The following is a 19635-nucleotide window of genomic DNA, read 5'->3' on the forward strand; positions in this document are numbered from 1 at the left end:
CTGCAGGGTGGTCTCTGGCACCCAAGCCAAAGTTTTCTGCATTTTCAGATGGTAATTTAATCGAATCCCAGAACCATTTGGGTTGGAAGAAACCCTAAAACCCATCCAGTTCCACCCCTGCCATGGCAGGGACACCTTCCACCATCCCAGGCTGCTCCAAGCCCCATCCAGCCTGGCCTTGGGCACTTCCAGGGATCCAGGGACATCCAGAGCTTCTCTGGGCACCCTGTGCCAGGGTTGTGCCATTCTCTTTGTAAAGAACTTCCAGGGATGGGATTTAATGACACCTGTTGCTTCAGATCCTGCTTTTTGTCCCTTGTGGGACTCTGGGATGCTGTGGCAGCAAAGGGCCCTTGCCTGCTCCAGCAGCTGAAAGGGGAACAGCAGCAGAGCTAAAAAAAGTCCAGTGACTTAATCCAGTTTCCATGGTAACATTGTAGATTAATGGCTTTTAGCTGTAATCTGAATGAGACGTATTGAACTTTTCTGTGACGATTTAGAGCCTCTTTATGTCCTGGGTGACTTTGACTGCAAATCCATCAGTCACGTGCAGGCAGAAGTATCCACTTGTCCCCCTGCAGAAGCGACATCTGCCACTGCTAAACCAGAAGTTAATGTCGTGGGGCTTCACGTGGGAGTAAATACCCTGGGCTGCTACAAGGGTGGCAGGGATGAGACAATGTGTAGTACATGAGGAAATCACCTTAAATGCTGTAAATTCTGCTCCTGGTGCTGCCTGAGCTGCTGGAACACTGCCAGAGGGAGCAGGATGGTTTCAGACCACCAGAGAGTGGGGATTTTTTCCCTCTGTTAAGCTCAGTAAAAAGGCTTTGTTGACAGCATAGCTCTCTCTTGATACAGAGCTGCACTTAGTGGAGGAGTTTTGAATTTGGCTTGGCTGAGTGTGGGGGGAAATCAAGTGTTGGGAAGAAAGGATAACCCAGCTCTATGCAGCCCATGATCTTCCCTGCATCCCCATCCCCTCAGCCATCAACACCTCAAAGAAAGGCAGCGTGGTTTGCTCAGAGGGCAAACCTCTCCCTCTCCCCTCCCAGCTCCCTGCCAGGCTCTGATCTGTCCCCTCTCCTGGGTCATTTGTGGGGCTTTGGGCATCTCTGTGGGTTCTCCCCACCCGAGAGCCGCACGTGCCAGAGCAAGGCAGGATCAAAGAGCTCTGGATTCGCAGCCCAGCCTGCAGGGAGATGAAAGCCCAGCAGCCTTGGATGCTGATCCCAGAGTCTCTTTCATTCAGGGGTTGTCTTGCAATAGTAATAACTCTGTTTCCTTTTGTTGTCTCCCCAGCACTGGAAGACGCGAGGCAGCGAGGAGTACGAGGCCGAGGGTAAGAGCAGAGAGCAGCCCCTGGATGTGTTTATTCTCATTTCAGCTTGGAAGGGTGATCAGAGGAGCACGTGGAGAGCGGCTCTGGGTGTGTGGAGCATCCCAGGCTGGCTGGTGCAGAGCTCAGAAAGGTGCAGCTGGGGCATCCCCCAAGCTGGGGGTGAAAGCTAAGGCAGGGCACGTCTTGTGCCGTACCCCCTGTGCCTTCTCCATCCTCCCGTGGGTGTTCCTGGTCCCCCTGACACCTGTCCTGGTCCCCACTCCTGCCCTGGGGGGCTCTGGCTGTACTGGAGCCAGGTGGGCACTAGATGTCAGCAGGGACCAGTCATTAAATGTTCCCTAATTGTCACAGAATCATAAAATCCTGGAATGGTTTGGAAGGGACCTTAAATCCCATCCAGTCCCACCCCTGCTATGGCAGGGACACCTTCCACCATCCCAGGATACTCCAAATCCCGTCCAACCTGGCCTTGGACGCTTCCAGGGATGGGAAATTTCTCTGGGCAACCTTTGCCAGTGTTTTACCATCTTCATCATCAAAAAACTTCCTTTTAATTGCACCAGCACCTCTTCCGTATTTCAGCTGCTCTCTAACCCCTTCCCCATCCAAAGGGCAAACTTCTTTCTCCTAAATCTGCTTTTCCAGCCCCAGGAACCATATGATCCCATAACTGCCCGAGGGAAGAAGTGGGGGGGGTCCCTTTTCCAGCAGCTGAGGGAGCAGAGCTGCCCTTCCCTGGCCACCAACCCATCAGACTCATCCACATTCCCAAAGATCCAGATCCTGCTGCTCAGTCTGCACCTGCTCAGGCACAGGGAGGCCCCATCCCTGCAGGGGTTAAAAGCTGGGTGGATGTGGCACCTGGGGACGTGGGTCAGTGGTGGCCTTGGCCATGCTGAGGAGCAGTTGGACTCAATGGTCTTTGAGGTTTTTTATCCAACCTCAGCGATTCCGTGATTCTGTGGACAGGAGGCTCCTTCCCCTCTGGTGGCACATGAGGGAAATGCTGAGCAGAGCCGGGACCAGTGTCCAAATCCCAAAATCCAGAGTGTGCTCTGGGTAGGATGAACACAGACAGATGATCCCTTGGGATCTGCAGAGCCAGGAGGGAGCTCTGCCCACTGCAGAACCCCCAGATCTTCTGCTCCTCACCCCAGACACCGGAGCAATCTCCCCCGTTTCCAGGGCAGCTGCGCTTCTGGAACCCGGACGACCTGAACGCCTCCCCTGGTGCCTCACCCAGCCCAGACTGGATCGAGGAGAAACTTCAGGAGGTGTGTGAGCACCTGGGGATCACCAGGGATGGCCACCTGAACAGGAAGAAGCTGGTTTCCATCTGTGAGCAGTACGGGCTGCACGCGGCGGCCGGGGAGGTGAGCGACCGCGTACGGAGCCGTCCCCAAAATCCCTCCTGGGCTTCACCACAGGCACAGGTGGCTGCTTGGAAAGGAGTTTCCAGCTCCTGCTCCTGGTCTTCAGTGAGGTTTTTGGTCCCAAACCATCAGGCTGCTGTAGGAGAAGGCAGCTGCCAGCCTGAGCTGTGGTGTGCGAGTTTCCTCGTGCAATCAGAGTGGACTGGAATTTAAAAGCATGGCTTGGATTCCAATCGTGCCTCTTTAATCCTGGGAATTTTCTAGCTAGACAGCAAATATGGGTTAAATATTCATAGGTGGTTGCTTTTCACTTTGTGAAGGCCCATGGGCTGTTTCTGTCCTGCAGCAGGAGCCCACGAGAAAATGAAATCTGTAGCAAAAACAAAAACCAAAACAGGCTCTTATCAACTTAGGATTTAGTTTTATTTAAAAAGTCTGATTTTTTGCGTCTTAAGATAGCGTGGCTTGTAATAATTTCCTCCACAGTACGTGTTTCTGAGCAGGTATGCCTTTGCAGCATCCACAATGAAATGTTTTCAGGGTATTAAGGCAGAAAATGAAAAAGATAAACTGTAGACAAAGAGTGAGGGACTAATCTGAACAATCTCCAGTCCTACTTTTGAGAAATCATTGTGCCCTGAAGCATAAAACAGATTTATGATAACTTTGCGGTGTCTTAGGGGTGGTTTTTTTTTGCCTGGTCACTTCAAGCTGCTCAGGGTTTGGCATCTCAGTACCTTGAGCTGAATTCCTGAGGTCACTGTCTCGGGAGCAGAATGAAATGAGGTTTATTTCCTGCTGCCTCATTAAGCAGCAGCTCCAAGATGAGCAGGAGCTTTTCTTCATGGCAAATGTGTACCTGCAGTTTTCCATGTGGAGAGTATGGAGATGTGTTAGGCTGATGTTGCAGGTAGCTCTTGCCTTGCTCTTTTTGGAGCTGTGGGAATAGGATGTTTTATCTGTGCCACGTTTTTTTTTTTGACCTTTATGTGATTTCTGTCTCCTTGCAGGTGCTTGAAGAGGTGCTCCATAACCTGGAGCAAGATGGGACCATGAGCATAGAGGATTTCTTTTATGGCCTGTTGAGAAATGGGAAATCTCTCACACCTTCGGCATCTACTCCGTACCGGCAGCTGAAGCGGCACCTCTCCATGCAGGTGAGAAAGTGAGAGCTCAATCCTGGGCTAAAAGGAGCAGGAGAATTCCTGAACAATTCCCAGCCAGCCTTTCTCCTCCTCTTCCTCAGCCTTTGTCCCTGCAGGGGCAGCTGTGAGGTAGGAGGTGCTGGCAGGTCCCCTGCTCCCAAAGCAGATTCCAAATTCTCTCTCAGAAAATAAAACAGAATTTCCTCAGGGGAAAGGGGTCGTGGCTCCCCTTTGAAGTTTTGTGGCTCAGAGAGGGCTCTGGCAACCTGTGGAGTTCGGTGTGTAAATGGTAGAGCCTTGTAGAATTCCAGGCTGGTTTGTGCTGGAAGGGACCTTCAAGCTCGTTCCAACCCCCTGTTCATGGTCAGGGGCACATTCCACTATCCCAGGGTGCTCCAAGGTCCGTCCAGCCTGGCCTGGAACACTTCCAGGATGGGATATCCAGTATAAACTGGCTGCAGGGGGAAGCACTGCCCTGGGATAGGCTGGGCACATGCAGGTTCCACGTCTCTACTCCAATTCCTGCTTTATTTTTTCTGAGAGAGAGTTCAAAATCTGCTCCCTGTCTTTGCCTGGAAGCTGAGTGCTCTACCCAAACCACTCTACAAGTGCTCCCTGCAGCTGTTTTAGGGAAAGTCACATTCCAAACCAAAACTGAGCAGTGGAAAACCCTTCAGGAGCATGGAGGCTCTGACAAACCGCTCCTCCTGGGATTTATTTTAAATCCGGAGCGCTCGGTCGTGCCCCGGTGCCGGGAGCTCGGCAGCGACGCTCCCGCCGCCTTTTTGCTTGGCAGTGAGGAAAAAGCAGATTAATCCTTAATCTCCAGAGCAGTGCTAGGGAAATTCCATTGGTAAACCAAGGGAATTGGAAGTTGGTTTTGCCCTGTCACAGCCTCATCCTCTCTCCCAGTCCTTCGACGAGAGCGGGAGGCGCACGACCACCCCCTCGGCCATGCCCAGCACCTTCGGCTTCTCCCTCTTCTCCAGCCTGGACGATGGGATGGGCTACGGCTGCGTGGAGGGGGTGCTGGACTGCTGGCACCAGGAGGGCATCGAGAACAGCCAGGAGATCCTGAAGGTAACCCCATCTGCAGCTCACCCCAACTTATCTGCAGGTTTTTGTCGCCCTGTGTTGGATGCTCAGTTGGTTTTTTTATTTTATTTTTTTTTTTTTTCCTTTCCAAAGCTTTTGGTTTTTTCCCCTTTTAAAACTTCCCAGCCATCCCTGGGAGTGTCCAAGGCCAGGTTGGACAGGGCTTGGAGCCACCTGGACTTGTGGAAGGTGTCCCTGCCCATGGCAGGGGGGTGGAACTGGATAATCATCAAGATATATTCCAGTCCAAACCATTCCATAATTCTGTGAATTAGAATTATTTATATACTCTATAATATATATATTATATATATTTATAATATTACATATAATATATATTTTATATATACCATATTATATATGGTATGTATTATATAATAGATATTGTTTATATTATGCAATTATTATATAATAGATATAATTTATGTTATAAAAATTTATTTATATTATAGATATTATATATTAATATCTATATAATATAGATATTATAGATATTTATTATTTATTTATATTATAGATATAAATATATATTATATATGTAACATATGGAATATATATTTGTTTATACATTAAAATAGACATCAAATTATTTATATAAAAATATATCCTTTATATATATATTATTAATAAATAGAAATATTACTATTAGTCTTAATATATTAAGTAATATTAATTAATATTGGTTATTAATAGTAATACTTAAATATAAATATTTCACATTATATATATTTTTATAAAATTTTTAATATATATATTTAAAATATATATGAAAATTCCCAGTGCTAGTGACAAGAGTTCTGGGAAACTTCCAATCATTTCCTTTATGGTGCATCCCAGAGAACACTTTATTTATGATAAAAATCCGCTGTGATTTCCAGCAGGGCTCGAAGAGGTCACCTACACTTGTTAGGAAGCAATTGAATTCCTTTCCCTCCCTCAATAGCTGCACCTGCAAACCTCTCAGCCCTGGGATAATCTGAATTATCGCTCGTGCTGGGGTGGAGGACAGGAATTGAAACCCTGCCCAGTCCTCAGTGTCCATGAGACAGAGGAAAAGGGTGGTGGGGATGAGATCAGGTAAATAAATCCATAATGCCCATCTTATTTAGAAGCTGTGGATGGGAGACAATTTCATGTGACCATCACTGGATTCCCAACAGTGATGGCTGTGATTCTCCTGGCTTTTAAAAATCCACGTGGATATTTAAAACATTATTCCAGCCAGGCTGGAATAACCTCTGCCACTGCTCAGGATTTAAAACCCACACTCAGATTTGTGTGTCCCCCTTCATTTTGTTGCTTTCCACTGGAAAATTGCTTTGTCCTGGTGTCACTGGGGTGGTTTCTGCAGTGCTTCAGCCCCACCACAAGCGCTCTGCTTTGTGCTCCTGCAGGGTTAAGTTGAATCATTTAGGTTGGAGAAGTCCAGCTGTCAGTTTAGCCCATGTTCACCTCTGAACCCCATCCCCAAGCACCACATCCATGTGGGTTTTGAGCACTTGCAGGGAAAGCAAAGGCCTTTCTTCAAGGCTTAGAGCAGCCTGAGATTCTGGAAGATGTCCCTGCCCATGGCAGGGGTGGGACTGGATGATCTTTATTGTCCCTTCCAACCCAAAGCATTCTGGTATTTTACAAAATCCTGAGCAGTTGCTGATGGTAACCCTCTGTCTAAGAGGTGAGATCCTCACCATCAAATCCTTCCTGCAGGGCTGCTTCTGTGTCACCTCTGCTGCAGGAGCTGCTGTAGTTTAACACAAACATCCCCAACCACCTCAGCAGCAGCTGAGTCCAGTCCCCTTAGATCCAGCAGGGAATTGCTGCATTCCATCCGAGCTTCATTTCCTGTTGGATTTTTTTCTGGGAAGCACAGCCAGGACATTTCCCATCTCCTCCCTGGCAGCAGCTCTGCTGAGGAGGGAGGTGGCAGAGATGTCTGCTTTATTGCCCTCGGGGCGTTTGTGACAGATTAATTAGCAAGTTAAGATCTCTTCTGAGCCTGTCAATCCCTGCACAAATGTCTCCAGGCTCCTGCAGGAAGCTCGTTCCGCTCAAAGGACGCGTTGTTCCCGCAGGCTCTGGACTTCAGCTTGGATGGGAAGGTGAACCTGACGGAGCTGACGCTGGCGCTGGAGAACGAGCTCCTCATCACCAAGAATGGGGTGCACCAGGCAGCCCTGGCCAGCTTCAAAACGGAGATCAGGCACTTGATGTGAGTCCCAGGGATGGCTTGGCCAAGCAGGAGCTGAGCAGGGAGCAGCTGGTGGGTGCTGGTGCTCCCAGGGGCACTGGGGTGGCACTGGAAGGCTCAGCGCTCTGAAAGTGCTCAGGAACTTCTTGTTTTGCCTGGGGAAAACACTCAAACCTCTCCATGGATTGCAGAAAAATTCCAAACCAAAAATGAGCGGTGGAAAACCCTTCTGGAGCATGGAGGCCAGCTCTGATAAACTGTTCCTCCTGGGATTTATTTTAAATCCTGAGTGCTCGGTTGTGCCGTGGTGCCGGGAGCTCGGCAGCGACGCTCCCGCTGCAGAAAAACGTGGTTGAAAAATAAGAAATGGAAGCAGCAGGCTGTTCCCAGTCTGGGAATGGGCACTGATGGCCAAGGAATGCACAGCCCAGGGCAGAGGCTGCTGGAGTTTCTCAGTACCTTTAATCCAAACTGATCTGGGGCATTGCAGAGGTTCGATGGATATGGAGGTGAGGCACAAGCACACTGTAAATCCCAAAGTTTTTCCTTTGAAAGTCAACACAGTTTGACTTTGTGCTGGACTTGCTGTGAAGGTTTCTCTATTGGAAAAGAAGCTCCAGGGAGAGCTCAGAGCCCCTCCCAGTGCCTAAAAGGGTTCCAGGAGAGCTGGAGAGGGACTGGGAACAAGGGATGGAGGGACAGGACACAGGGAATGGCTCCCAGTGCCAGAGGGCAGGGATGGATGGGAGATTGGGAAAGGAATCCTGGCTCTGAGGGTGATGAGCTCCTGGCACAGGGTGCCCAGAGAAGCTGTGGCTGCCCCTGAATCCCTGTGAGTGCCCAAGGCCAGGTTGGACAGGGCTTGGAGCAAGCTGGGATAGGGGAAGGTGTCCCTGCCCATGGCAGGGGTGGAATGGGATGGTCTTGAAGGTCCCTTCCAACCCAAACCATTTCAGGATTTGAATTTGGGAGCTGGACCACAGCTCAGGGTCTCAAGGGCTGAGGTCTCAGGGTCTGTGGGGGCACCAAGACATGTCCAGAGCTATTTGGGTGCAGGTTCAAACCCGGTGACTAAATGCAGTTGATGAGAACCTTGGAGATCTTCCCAAGCTTCTTCTCTGATGTCTCAAACCCCCTTTTTTGGGGGAGCTGTAAGGGCTGACCTAATCCAGGCTGGCTCTGCTCTGCCCAGGGAGAGGTTTGACCAAGTGGCCAGGGAGAAGGAGAAGCTGAGGTCAGACCTGGAGAAAGCAGAGAAGCTGAAATCCCTGATGGCCTCGGAAGTGGACGATCACCACGCCGCCATCGAGCGCCGCAACGAGTACAACCTCAGGTAGGGACCACCCCTCCCTCCTCCTGGGCAGTGCTGCCCTGGCATTGCAGGGACTCTGGTGGCCACCCAGCTTCACCCCAGCAGTGTTTGTCACCTGCTTCCTCTGATGAGCTCCTGACCCCTCCTGGTGCCTTGGCAGGAAGCTGGATGAGGAGTACAAGGAGCGAATCGCCGCGCTGAAGAACGAGCTGCGCAGGGAACGGGAGCAAATCCTACAGCAGGCCAACAAACAGAGGCTGGAGCTGGAGCAGGAGATGGAAAAGCTGAAAACGGATGAGAACTACATCAGGGACCGCCTGGCCCTGGCCCTGAAGGTAACAGGGACTAAACATTTCCCCCAAAAAGCCGGGATACCCTGGGAGGAGAGGGAGTGACTCCTGCAGTTCATGTCAAAAGGATGAGTTCTGGGCTATGTTTAGCTGGCCAGAAGTCATTTAAGCTGCAAGATAAAGGTGTGTCCATGAGAATTGGTGTTTGGGGCACCTCGATGGCTTCTTCCATGGATTCCTAATCTCCAGTTCAAATCTCTACTGCCATCAAGTGCAGAGTGTGTGTGTGCATGGCTTTCAGATGAGCTAGGAGATAAAGCCGGAAGATAAAACATCTTGATCAAGTTTAAAATGTTCTTTTAACAACAAACAAACCATCCAGAGCAAACTTGCTGTTAATTAATTAGATAATTTATCAAAAGCCCAGTGTTCGCACTTGCTGTGGCAGGAGTGGGTTGTGTGTGGATGGATTCATAATTCCTGTCACCACCAGAAGCTTGGAATAGTGTCATGCTCTGGCTTGAATGGGAGTTACCCTTATTTTGATGAGTTAACACATGCTGATTTTTCCCCTCCTCCAATTGCTGAGGCTGTTGTGGTGTTTTGTGTTTGGTCCAGGAAAACAGCCGCCTGGAAAACGAGCTCTTGGAAACGGGAGAAAAACTGGCCGAGTGTGAAAGTCTGGCAGGCAAACTGCAGAGGAACTTGGAAAATGTCCTGGCTGAGAAGGTAAATCCTCCTTTTCCCAGTGGGGTTTCAGAATTAAATCACTTGTAAGTTGCTACATTTGAGCTGCCAGTTTAACTGATACCCAAATTATCCAGCACAGGTGCCTCGCTGACATGGGCTGCCTTCCTGCTACGGAAAATACAGATATTCCACCTTAGCTGTAATTTTATTCTCATTAAAGCAGGGAGCCTTAGAGTGAAGCAATCATCTGTAAAAGATCTGCAGGGATTTTTTTGCCTCCCAGTTGTAGGAGTTTTGGATAGACCCAGCTTGCAGGTCCTTTCCAGGGAAGATGATGCATGAGGGAGTGAGGTTTTACATGGCATCGCTGCTGGAATTAGGTGAAAATCAAGGTGAACAGCTGTTCATGGCTATATTTCACGAAACTTTTCAGAATATCAGCTTCTTCAAAGATGTTTAAATTTGTGCAGCCATAGCCTAAGGTTCATTTATTAGGATTTCCAACCTTCTTTAAAGCTTGGGATTATTTACCACACTGAGATGTGTATATGCCAAGGTGGAAAGCTGTGATCTGCAATCTGAACGAGCACGAGAGCTGTGCTAGGTGGCAGACAGGCTTTTTTGGGGAAGTTACTCATTCTCTGCTTGGAGAGAAGTGGAGTTTCTTTATTTAAGATAAAAATCCAGAGTGGAGAGGGGAGTGCAGGCTGCAGGAGTGCTTGGAATGGCATCTCTGCTGTCCTGAGCAGGGCTGCAGGGTGGGTGGATAACTGGATATTCCATTCCTGTGTTCCAGTTTGGTGACCTGGATCCCACCAGTGCCGAGTTCTTCCTGCAGGAGGAGAGGCTGGCCCAGATGAGGAGCGAGTACGAGCAGCAGTGCAGGGTAAGAGGAGCTCAGACCTGGCTCCTGTATCCATCAGAAACATCACAGAACCGTTTAGGCTGGAAAATCCCTCTCACCTTGAGTCTAGCCATTCCCCCAGCACTGCCAAGCCCTGCACTGACTGTGTCCCCAAGTGCCACATCCTCACCGCAAACAAAGGCTTGGAAAACTCTTCCCACAGAGTCTGGCTGAGCTATGAGGGTTTGGTGCCCCCAGGATGGGCTGGGAGAGGTTCCATGGAGCCCTGTGAATTCACAGTGGCAGGAACTTAAAGGAGAAATAAGATACATCCACATTTTGCTGGTTTTCAGACCAGAAATATTTTTTTAAAAAATAAATCTGAAAATAAAAAGTTTGTTTTCTCCTCCACCTTGGGTACGTAAAAGACTTTAAGGTGAGCCTGCAGGTTTTCTATTTACACATCTACTTTCTGATATCTGCAGAGGTATCAGCTCATCTCTTGCCCAGAGCAGCTGTGGCTGCCCCTGCGTCCCTGGCAGTGCCCAAGGCCAGGTTGGATGGGGTTTGGAGCAGCCTGGGATTGGGGAAGGTGTCCCTGCCCATGGCAGGAGTGGAACTGGATGGGATTTAAGGTCCCTTCCAGCCCAAACCATTTTGTGATTCTGTGATCTGTTCTGCAGGATCATTTCCAGTCAATAAAGGGCTGCCTTTGCAAAAGGCTGTTGGATTGGAAACAGCACGGCAGCTCTCTTAGGAAGCTGCAGGTTAAAAGCAAAAATCGTCTAGAAATAGGAGTCAATTTGATCTTGCCAAAATGCAGCTGATTTCTCTGTTCCTGAGGATGGCAGATACAAATCAGTACTCAAGGTTCACTTCCTGGCCCTTTCAGACCTGCAGGGTTCTGTGTTTGCACATTCAGGGGGTTGTTTTCCTCAATATCTGCTGTTCCTGGGGTGAAGTGCACAGCTCTTGGCACAAAACCTCGGGGTGTTCCACTGGCAGGAGGGAGGAAGGAGCAGATGGTAAATGCAGTAATGAGGGGGGGTCTCTTTCCTAATTTGATCTTTTGCTTCTGATTTGATTTTCCAAGTAGATGGTGGTTGAGGAGGCATTTCCCAACTGTTTGTAAATGTTACCAAATAAAGCTGCTTTTTAATAAAAGGTCACGGGAAGAAGGAATAGAGGGAAAGCTCCTGGAGTGTTAAACCTTCATCTTTCAGAGTTTGGTATTGAAGAATCATCAGAGAATCCCAGAATGGTTTGGATTGGAAGGGACCTTAAAAACCATCTTGTTCCATCCCCTGCCATGGGCAGGGACGCTTTCTGATATTCCAGGGTGCTCCAAGCCCCATCCAACCTGGCTTTGGACACTTCCAGGGTCAGCCACAGCTGCTCTGGGCACCCTGAGCCAGGGCCTGCCCACCCTCACAGGGTAAAATTCCTTCCCAATATCCCATCCATCCCTTCCCTCTGGCAGAGGGAGCCATTCCCCCTTGTTTGGCTGTGGCACTATGGGTTATTGACAAATCCTTCTCTGCTGTAATTCCCACCAAAATGTCCTGTGGTGGCTCTGGGTCGGTGCTCAGCAGCCTTGGTTCCTTTTCACTCAGCTTTTTTTTTTGGGTTTATTTTCTCCAGGAGCTGCAGGATCAGATAGATGAGCTGCACTCAGAGCTGCAACAGTACCGTGCCCAGGGCAAAGTGCTCAGGCCTTCCCTGAAAAATTCCTTGTCGGAAGAGTTTGACATTGTCACAAAGACTCACAGCAACAGCGGGATTGAGCCTGACCAAGGTAAAAGAATAAATCCCTCCTGTAGGACTGAGATCTCTGCTGCAGGAGTTTACAACATCTTCGAGGTCATTCCATGAAAACCTTCCCAAGGAGACTTGGTCACCACCTCTAATTTGGTGTTTAATGTTAATTGACCATGACTGCTGAAGCAAATTTAAAGATGAAATTCGTGTTTGCACTTACTTGGCTGTGTTTGTGATGGGAGGTTGAGAGCTGCTAAACAAATCTAAATGGATGAGATAATTCTGTTGAGAACTATATGTGTTTGTGTTGTATAATCAATGCTTTCATAGTTATATAAATTATTGCTTGATTGCTGTTTCTAAAGGACTTGGTTCAGAAGACTGCAACCCACTAAATATGAGCATAGAGGCAGAAATGGCCATTGAGCAGATGAAGGAGCAACACCACAGGGATCTGCATCACCTCAAACAGGAGCTTGAAGACACAGTAAGTGTTGGACTGAGATGGTCTTTAAAGTCCCTTCCCACCCAAACCAATCTGGGATTCTGTGATCCCAGTAAGAAATAAAGCTGAGCACTTAGGCTTTCTTTCCAGTGAGATCAGTATAAGATGGTGATGTGTAAATCAAAATATTCAGTAGAATGAATATATAAAACTGGCTGGAAATACTGAGGAAAACATCCCTGTAGAACATTCTGTGGAAAATGAACGGACCCATCCTGTTTTCCCTTCTGTAGGTGAGCCGCTATGAAAAGCAGCTGGATGAGACAAAAGCTCGCTGGGAAAAGGAGCAAGAGGATATGAGGCAGAAGTATGCTGAGGAGATGGATGTCATGGAAAAGCAGATCACTGGCCTTAAAAATCAAATAGCAGAGCTGCAGGGAGAGGCGGCAGCGCTCAGAGAGCAGCAGGAAAAGCTCGACTGTAAATATGACGAGGAGAAAAACAAATTACAGATGCATTTCGATGAGGAGAAAGCCAATCTGCAGGAGCTGTTGAGGCAGGAGCATGAGGAGGATGTCAGGGCCAGACTGGAGCAGGTGAATGAGAAGTTCAGGCAAGAACGGGAGGAGCTGATCCAGAAGAGTGTCTGGGTGGAGGAGAAGATGAGAGTTGTGGTGCAGACGCTGCAGGAGGAGAAGGGGGAGCTGGAACGTGGCTTCCACGAGCAGGTGAAGAGGCTGGCAGAGGTGCACGCCCTGGAGAAGGAGGAGCTCCAGGAAGAGCTGCTGAGGAAGCACGAGCAGGAGCTGGAGGAGGAAAGGTGAGTGTCATCTCTGGTGGGGACTCTGCTGGAGCTTGGTGACCGGGGTGAACCTAGCGCAGAAACTTCCCTGCTGAGGAATTCCGAGCGTCCTGCCTGCCCAGTGCTGTTCCTGCTCTGTCCCACGGCACTGGGCTGCTCTCCAGGGGTTCTTTTTCTCTTCTGACCTTTGTTCAGTTTCATTTTTAGCTTGCCCAGAGGCACCAGTAGTGTTAAAGCACAACCAGCCATGATTAACTGGAGCTCTGTTCAGGATCCCTGTGCTCCACAAATCCCTGCTTGGTCCTTGTAAAACTCGTGGGTTTTCAGAATTCTTTGCTGAAGAAGGAAAGGGGTGGCTGGGAAGTGATTTTAGCCAACATGGAGTGTCAAAAGAAACTGAAGGTGATGGGGGTGATAGCATCTGCCCCACCAGAATCTGAGCACAGGAGCTGAAGGGCACATATTGCACATGAAACCTTTCCTGAGGACATTTCATGAGTTGTTGCACTTTTCCAAGGCAGTTTTTCTTTTTTGAAGTTTCACCAAATTGTCTCGAATTTAACTCCCTGAAACACCCACCCAGTAGTCAGTGGAGGAAAGGAAAACTAAATTCCCAACTTGTTCCATTCAGCCTAGAAAGCTGCTTTAATCTCTGAGGTAGTTTAGTAATATTTTATGTTAACCATGTCTAGGAAAAAAATGGCAAGTGACTATAAGAGAAGAGCATCTCATGCACAAACTCAGTTTTCTGTGGACACACAAACACTTGTGAATAAATATGAAGAAACCCTCCAGAGTCTGGAAGGACGTTACCAGCGAGAGCTGCAGGAACTCGCTGAGCAGCAAAGAGAGGAGAAATCCCAGTGGGAGTTTGAAAGGGATGAAATTGCTCAGGAGGTGGCTGAAGCCCACGAGCAGCTGAAGGAAAGCTTGGCAAGCGAGAAGGCTGTTTCTTCTGCCCTGAGCCGGGAGAAGGATCTCCTGGAGAAAAATTTCAAGGAAGAAGTGAACAAGCTGGTGTGTGAGAGGGAGCAGCTGGAGAAGGAGCTGCGAGAGCTGAGGAGTGCTGCCCAGGAGCAGGAGGAAAAGATGAATGAGAAAATAAGCCAGCTCCAAAGTGACCATGAAAAAGAGCTAAAGGAGAAAGATGAACACAGATCCGCAGTGGAGCAAAATGGGAAACAGGTTAGGGAAAAGCTGGAGAGACTGGACAGTGAGTATAAGCGAGAGAAAGAAGAGCTCAATTCCAAACTTCTTGCTTTGGAGAGTTTAAACAGAGACATTTGTGAAAGAGCAGAGACAGAAAAGGCTGAGATGGGTTTGGAAATCTCAGACCTCCGAGGGAAAATACGGAAATTGCAGTGGGAAACGCGGAGTTTTTCTGCCCTGCAGAGCCATTACAGGCTGCTGGAGAGTGAGTATGCAAAAGCCAAGAGCCAGATCGCTGCTTTTCCTGGTGCAGCTCCTCTGGGAGATGATGGGGATGTTCTCCAAAACCTGCAGAAGGTGCATGAGCAGGCGGTGAAGGAGAACGTCAGGATGGCTGCCCAGATCCTGAGGCTGCAGCACCGGCTGGAAGCAGCAGAGCGGGAGCTTCCGCAGCCTCCCAGCCCCAGCTGCTCCCACCCTGGCTCAGAACCAGAGGAAATAGATCCCAGTTTTGAAGGGCTGCCCAGTGATTGTCAAGATGTAGCTTTGGGGGCAGATTTCAATGTCCTTCCACCTCTGGAGGCTGATGCTACAGACGTGGAAGAGATGTCGGAGATGGATTGGGATTTGGAGGAGGGATGTGTGAAATCCAGAGCTGGCGGCTGCCCTGAGGCACAGGGGTGTTGGATCCAGATAAGTCAAGCAGCTCTGGATGCTGATGACAACCAGGATTGTGACCAGAACCTTTCTTGGGTGCCTCTGCCGCCAAAAAAGAGAGATCTGGAGGAAGTTCCCAGGCCAAAAACGCTGCCCAACGATGTCAAACGGCAGAAGGTTCATCTGCTAAATCACAGAATAGCTCCCAAAAATAAAGGGTTTGTTTCTGATGCTTTGAAGATGCAGGTGGAGCTGGAGAGGGCTGAAGAAACGAGCGAAGCCTCTCTCCTGTTGGATCACTCTCCTGGGGCAGCAAATGGTGACCTGAAGAGCGTAATAGCTCAACTTTGGAAAAGGATGGAAGAGTTGGAAGACAGGTCCATGGCACAGGCTGAACTTCTGTTGCTGCAAGAAGAAATCCAGGTAGAAAATGAGGATCTGAAAGCTGAAGTGATGCAGTTAATTGAGAAAAATGAAGTGCTGGAAGACAACCTGCGTAGGCTGAGAAGGCTTCGTTGCGAGCAAGAAGAGAGTGAGGTGGAAAGCGTAAATTTTGAAGAGGAAAACGCCAATTTTCTCGTGGATGTTAAAGAATTGGAAGATGTTAAAGAATTGGAAGATGTTAAAGAATTGGAAGATGTAAAAGAATTGGAAGATGTAAAAGAATTGGAAGATGTAAAAGAATTGGAAGATGTCCAAGAACAAGACACTCAAGGAAACGTGGATGTGCCCACCACAAGAGGTGGGAAGCTGGAAGAGCGTCCCACTGCATCGATGGGCCAGCGGGACAAGAATTCCCAAAGCCGCAGCGCCGCGCCGCAAGCGGGAAGAGCGGGAATGGGGGAGCCCAAGCCCCAGGTGAAGGAGGAAGCTCTGGGTGATGCAGAGGAGAGGAAGGCAGTGACACAGGGCTTGCAGAGCACGTGCACCGAGCTGCAGCACAAGGTTGACCTGCTGAGGTAACGTAACGCGACCTTCGCCACTAACCCAGCGCTGCCGTGGCTGCTCCTTTAACCACCGTAGTTTAATTCTGATTTAACTCTGAGTAGCAGACAGTGCTGTGGACTCCTAACTCCTCTAATCCTGGATATAAAGACCACTGGAATAAATAACTGTGTGTGACTTACTCCTCCTGCCAGCACCTGCCAGCTGTCCTGTCTGTGGATTGTCACCGTCACCGTGTGTAGCTCGTCCTCCAGCACAAACCCATTTGTATTTCCATGTCCAAAATCCATGGTAACACTTCCAGAGCGCTTTGTAGCTTTTACTAATATTCACTTCACTCAGTTTGTTCCCTTCTAGAGCTGGATGTTGCTCACAAGGCTAAAATTGCTCCTGTTTTTCCACTCAGTATTTCAGTAGAATCGTGGTAATTTGAAATGCTGAAAGTGCTTCTGTTTTTCTCAGTATTTAAGTTAATATTAGAGAATTATATGGTAAATACAGTTATAAAGCATATATTCATTCTATTATATTTATCATAGGTTTTACCTCCTTATTTTTAACTGCTGTATTCTGGGAAGGATTTATTTTCTTTTTTTTTTCTTTTTTTTTAATGGATAAAATGGCTACAAGTGGCTTAATTATTGTTCAGCACCAGCTTCCTGCAGGAAATTGTTCTTTCAGGTGTCCCATCATGGCTAAGTTATTTCTGTGCAGTCTCCTGAGGACAAAGAAGGCACTTTCCAACCATGCTGTTCCCAGAATTCTGAATTCCAGCTGGGGGAACAGCTCACTCTCCTGGCAATCTGCATTTTGTGGTGTTCAGTTGTTATTTGTAGCTTGAGGACTGAAATATATATATAGACTATTAGTGTGAAGCTTTAGATTTTAACTCATTTTAGCTGCTCAAAAACATGCCCCAAGAGCCCAGTTGTTGGTTGGGTTTTTTTTTGAAGTTTGTTGTGAAAATTTGGGGGTTTTTTGAACAAACTTGGGGAGTGCTCCTGCTGAATTAATGTAAAATAGAAATACACCATTTACACGTAAAACAAGGCAATTGTAGCTTTGTTTTTGAAGCATTACAGGTAGCTCTGACTTTTTTCCCTCTCCAGGTGTCCTGCAGGAACTGTTCTCACTTGTCTCCTGTCTCTGCCGCAGGTGCGAGGCCGAGAAGCTCCGCGAGGAAAACGCCGTCCTGAAAAACGAAGTGACTTTATTAAATGAGGAAGGGAGCGCTTCCAGCCTGAAACTGCGGGAGCTGAATGGATCCAGGGAAGAGATGAGGTGAGAATTCCATGGGGAATGTACCCTGTGATGCCTTCAGGCTGTTGCTGTGGCTCAGAGAAGGGTTCATCCCTTCTCTCCGAGCTCCTTCGTGCGTTAGGTGCTGTACAAATCTAAAATGGGGTTGTTTCACGGTGCTGTTGGAAATCCAGCAGGTTGACAGGTTTATTCCTCATCCTCTTCCCTGCCCCAGCTTGTCCTGCCCACCCCCAGAGCCAGGCAGGGGTTTAGCTGCAGGCATTGAGGTGACCCAGTAACACACAGGAGCTGAGTTGATGCAATTATTTGTGCTTCAGCAAAGGCAGGGAGAGGCTCATCTGACAGATTATTCCAGTGGTTGGGTCTTTGGAAAGTACAGAACCATCCATGATCCTGGGATTATCCTTCCCCTCTAGGAAAGACCCACTGGGGGCACCTTGAGAAGCTGAGCACTTGCCAGGTTGATGCAGAACAGGGATGCTGAGCAATAAATAAATAAATAGTCACAATTACCATTTCTGGTGGTGTCAAAAGAAAAACCAACTCATTTTTGGAATCATTAAGGTTGGAAAAGACCTCCAAGATCATCAAGTCCAGCCATTCCCCAGCACTGCCAAGGCCACCACTGACCTGTGTCCCCAAGTGCCACATCCACCGTGGATTTTAAATCCCTCCAGCCCTTCACTGACCTGGGCAGTAAAGAAATCTTTCCTAATATCCAATCTAAACCTCCCCTGGCACAAATTGAAGATGATGTGCTCTTGTGCAATCTTGCAGTTGTGTATATTGCTAATTGATTTTAGTGTTAATGAGCTTTCATTTTTCCACAGGCAGAAGATAGAGGCTGTGAGAAAAGAGAAAGTGGCTGTGCAGAAAATGGTTGACAACCTGAAAAAGCAGGTGTGTGGCCTGAGCCCAGAACTTTCTCTGTAGAAATCATCACTGGATCAAAGCTGTTCCTTGGGACAGTCACAAAGGCAGCAGAGAAGGAGCATTTTATAAATGTAGATGTTTTGATAACTGTTTTATTGCCTCTGAGATTGATTTGAGGCTTTGCTTGACCAGCTCATAAGACAAAAGCTGTGATTGTCCAGCTTACAGGCTTGAGAGCACTTTCCACAGCCAACTTGGAAAGTTGGTAGAAATGCAAAGTTTAAATCTTTTGTTGTGTAGTTTTTGTGTGATTCTCTGCAGTAGCCCATGGGAAATAGAGATTGTGATGCAACCTCTACTCATTTCCCAGCTGGCTTGGTCTAGGAATGCTGCCAGTTGTATCCAATGTATTTATTTTAGGGGTGGCTTGTTATAATGGGTGAAATAGAAAACTTAATTGCCTTTTCCATCCATTTCATCTTGGTATTGCTCAGGAAAATACTTGCTCAGAATCATCTATTAGGATGACCCTCAAAATCCACACCAGCATGGCAAAGTGTGCTGTGTTGGGTGACTGATATGACTGGTCTAATCAAGGCCAGTTATGACAAATGATTTGTTTGGAGTCACTGTCAGGGTGAGAGTTGTCACATCTTTAGTCACCTTAATAGAAAGGAGATATCCAAAATCTCATTCCCGGTGTAAAGTCACTGCTGTCCCCACTCAGGTGGCGGATCTGAAGACCAGGAACCAGCAGCTGGACTCTGAAAATACAGAACTCAGCCAGAGGAACTCCAAAAACCAAGCAGATGTGCAGGATCTCAATCAACAGCTGGCCAGGGTGCTCAAGCAAAAGGAAAGGGAAGAGGGGAAGTGTACCCTGGAAGAATGGGAAAAGGAGAGGCTGCTGCTGAAAGAGGAACTGGAAAACTCCAAAATAGAGGTACAGGATTTGGGAGGACAGTTGGACTTCAGGGGCTTGGGAATTGGCATCCCTGTCCTGGGATGTGTGTGGGATTTCAGAGCTGAGCTTTAAGTGCTGCCTTAAGCACAGCAGCAGCCAAAAGCCAGGAGGGAAAAAACCACAGCTTAGTGATGCTAGATATTTCCCTGCACTCTCCAGCATGGCTGTTGTTCATCCAGTGCCATCTCAGCTCCATCCAGTGGCTGCAGCATCCTCTGCTTTTAGACTTTGGTGCTCTGTGAGTCTCCTAAACAGAAATCTGAGCCTTTTTATTGTTTGCAGTCATCAAACATGGTGTCGTCTTTGGAGGTGGAGGTGTCAAAAATGAAGGTTCAAGCTCATCTACTGGAGCAGGAGAACCACATCCTCAAGCAGGAGCTGGAGAAGACAAAACAGGTATGGAATCCTATTGCACAGAGGAGTTGTGGCTGTCCCTGGATCCCTGGAAGTGTCCAAGGCCAGGCTGGGTGGGCTTGGAACAACCTGGGATAGATTGGATTAAT

General features: G+C 48.2%; 1 protein-coding gene across 8 annotated transcripts in view; it reads left to right on the top strand.

Moving 5' to 3' along the window:
• The window catches only part of NIN (ninein), a 60231-nt gene that overhangs the window by 21365 nt on the left and 19231 nt on the right, over positions 1-19635 (top strand). For 7 of the 8 annotated variants that reach the window (XM_088057645.1, XM_014257503.2, XM_088057647.1 and 4 more), the window contains exons 5-21: positions 1303-1342; positions 2528-2715; positions 3726-3872; positions 4773-4940; positions 7028-7164; positions 8336-8476; positions 8616-8790; positions 9364-9474; positions 10232-10321; positions 11921-12074; positions 12403-12524; positions 12776-13302; positions 13977-16049; positions 17191-17316; positions 18126-18195; positions 18896-19111; positions 19415-19528. In XM_088057645.1, coding sequence (XP_087913771.1) covers positions 1303-1342; positions 2528-2715; positions 3726-3872; positions 4773-4940; positions 7028-7164; positions 8336-8476; positions 8616-8790; positions 9364-9474; positions 10232-10321; positions 11921-12074; positions 12403-12524; positions 12776-13302; positions 13977-16049; positions 17191-17316; positions 18126-18195; positions 18896-19111; positions 19415-19528 — 4599 coding nt within the window. The remainder of the gene's footprint in view (positions 1-1302; positions 1343-2527; positions 2716-3725; positions 3873-4772; positions 4941-7027; positions 7165-8335; positions 8477-8615; positions 8791-9363; positions 9475-10231; positions 10322-11920; positions 12075-12402; positions 12525-12775; positions 13303-13976; positions 16050-17190; positions 17317-18125; positions 18196-18895; positions 19112-19414; positions 19529-19635) is intronic. The other variant, XM_088057650.1, reaches the window with a different exon arrangement.

Source organism: Pseudopodoces humilis, chromosome 7 (assembly GCF_049639895.1).
Source record: "Pseudopodoces humilis isolate 2021_Gansu_Grassland_sample_001 chromosome 7, ASM4963989v1, whole genome shotgun sequence".
NCBI lineage: Eukaryota > Metazoa > Chordata > Aves > Passeriformes > Paridae > Pseudopodoces > Pseudopodoces humilis.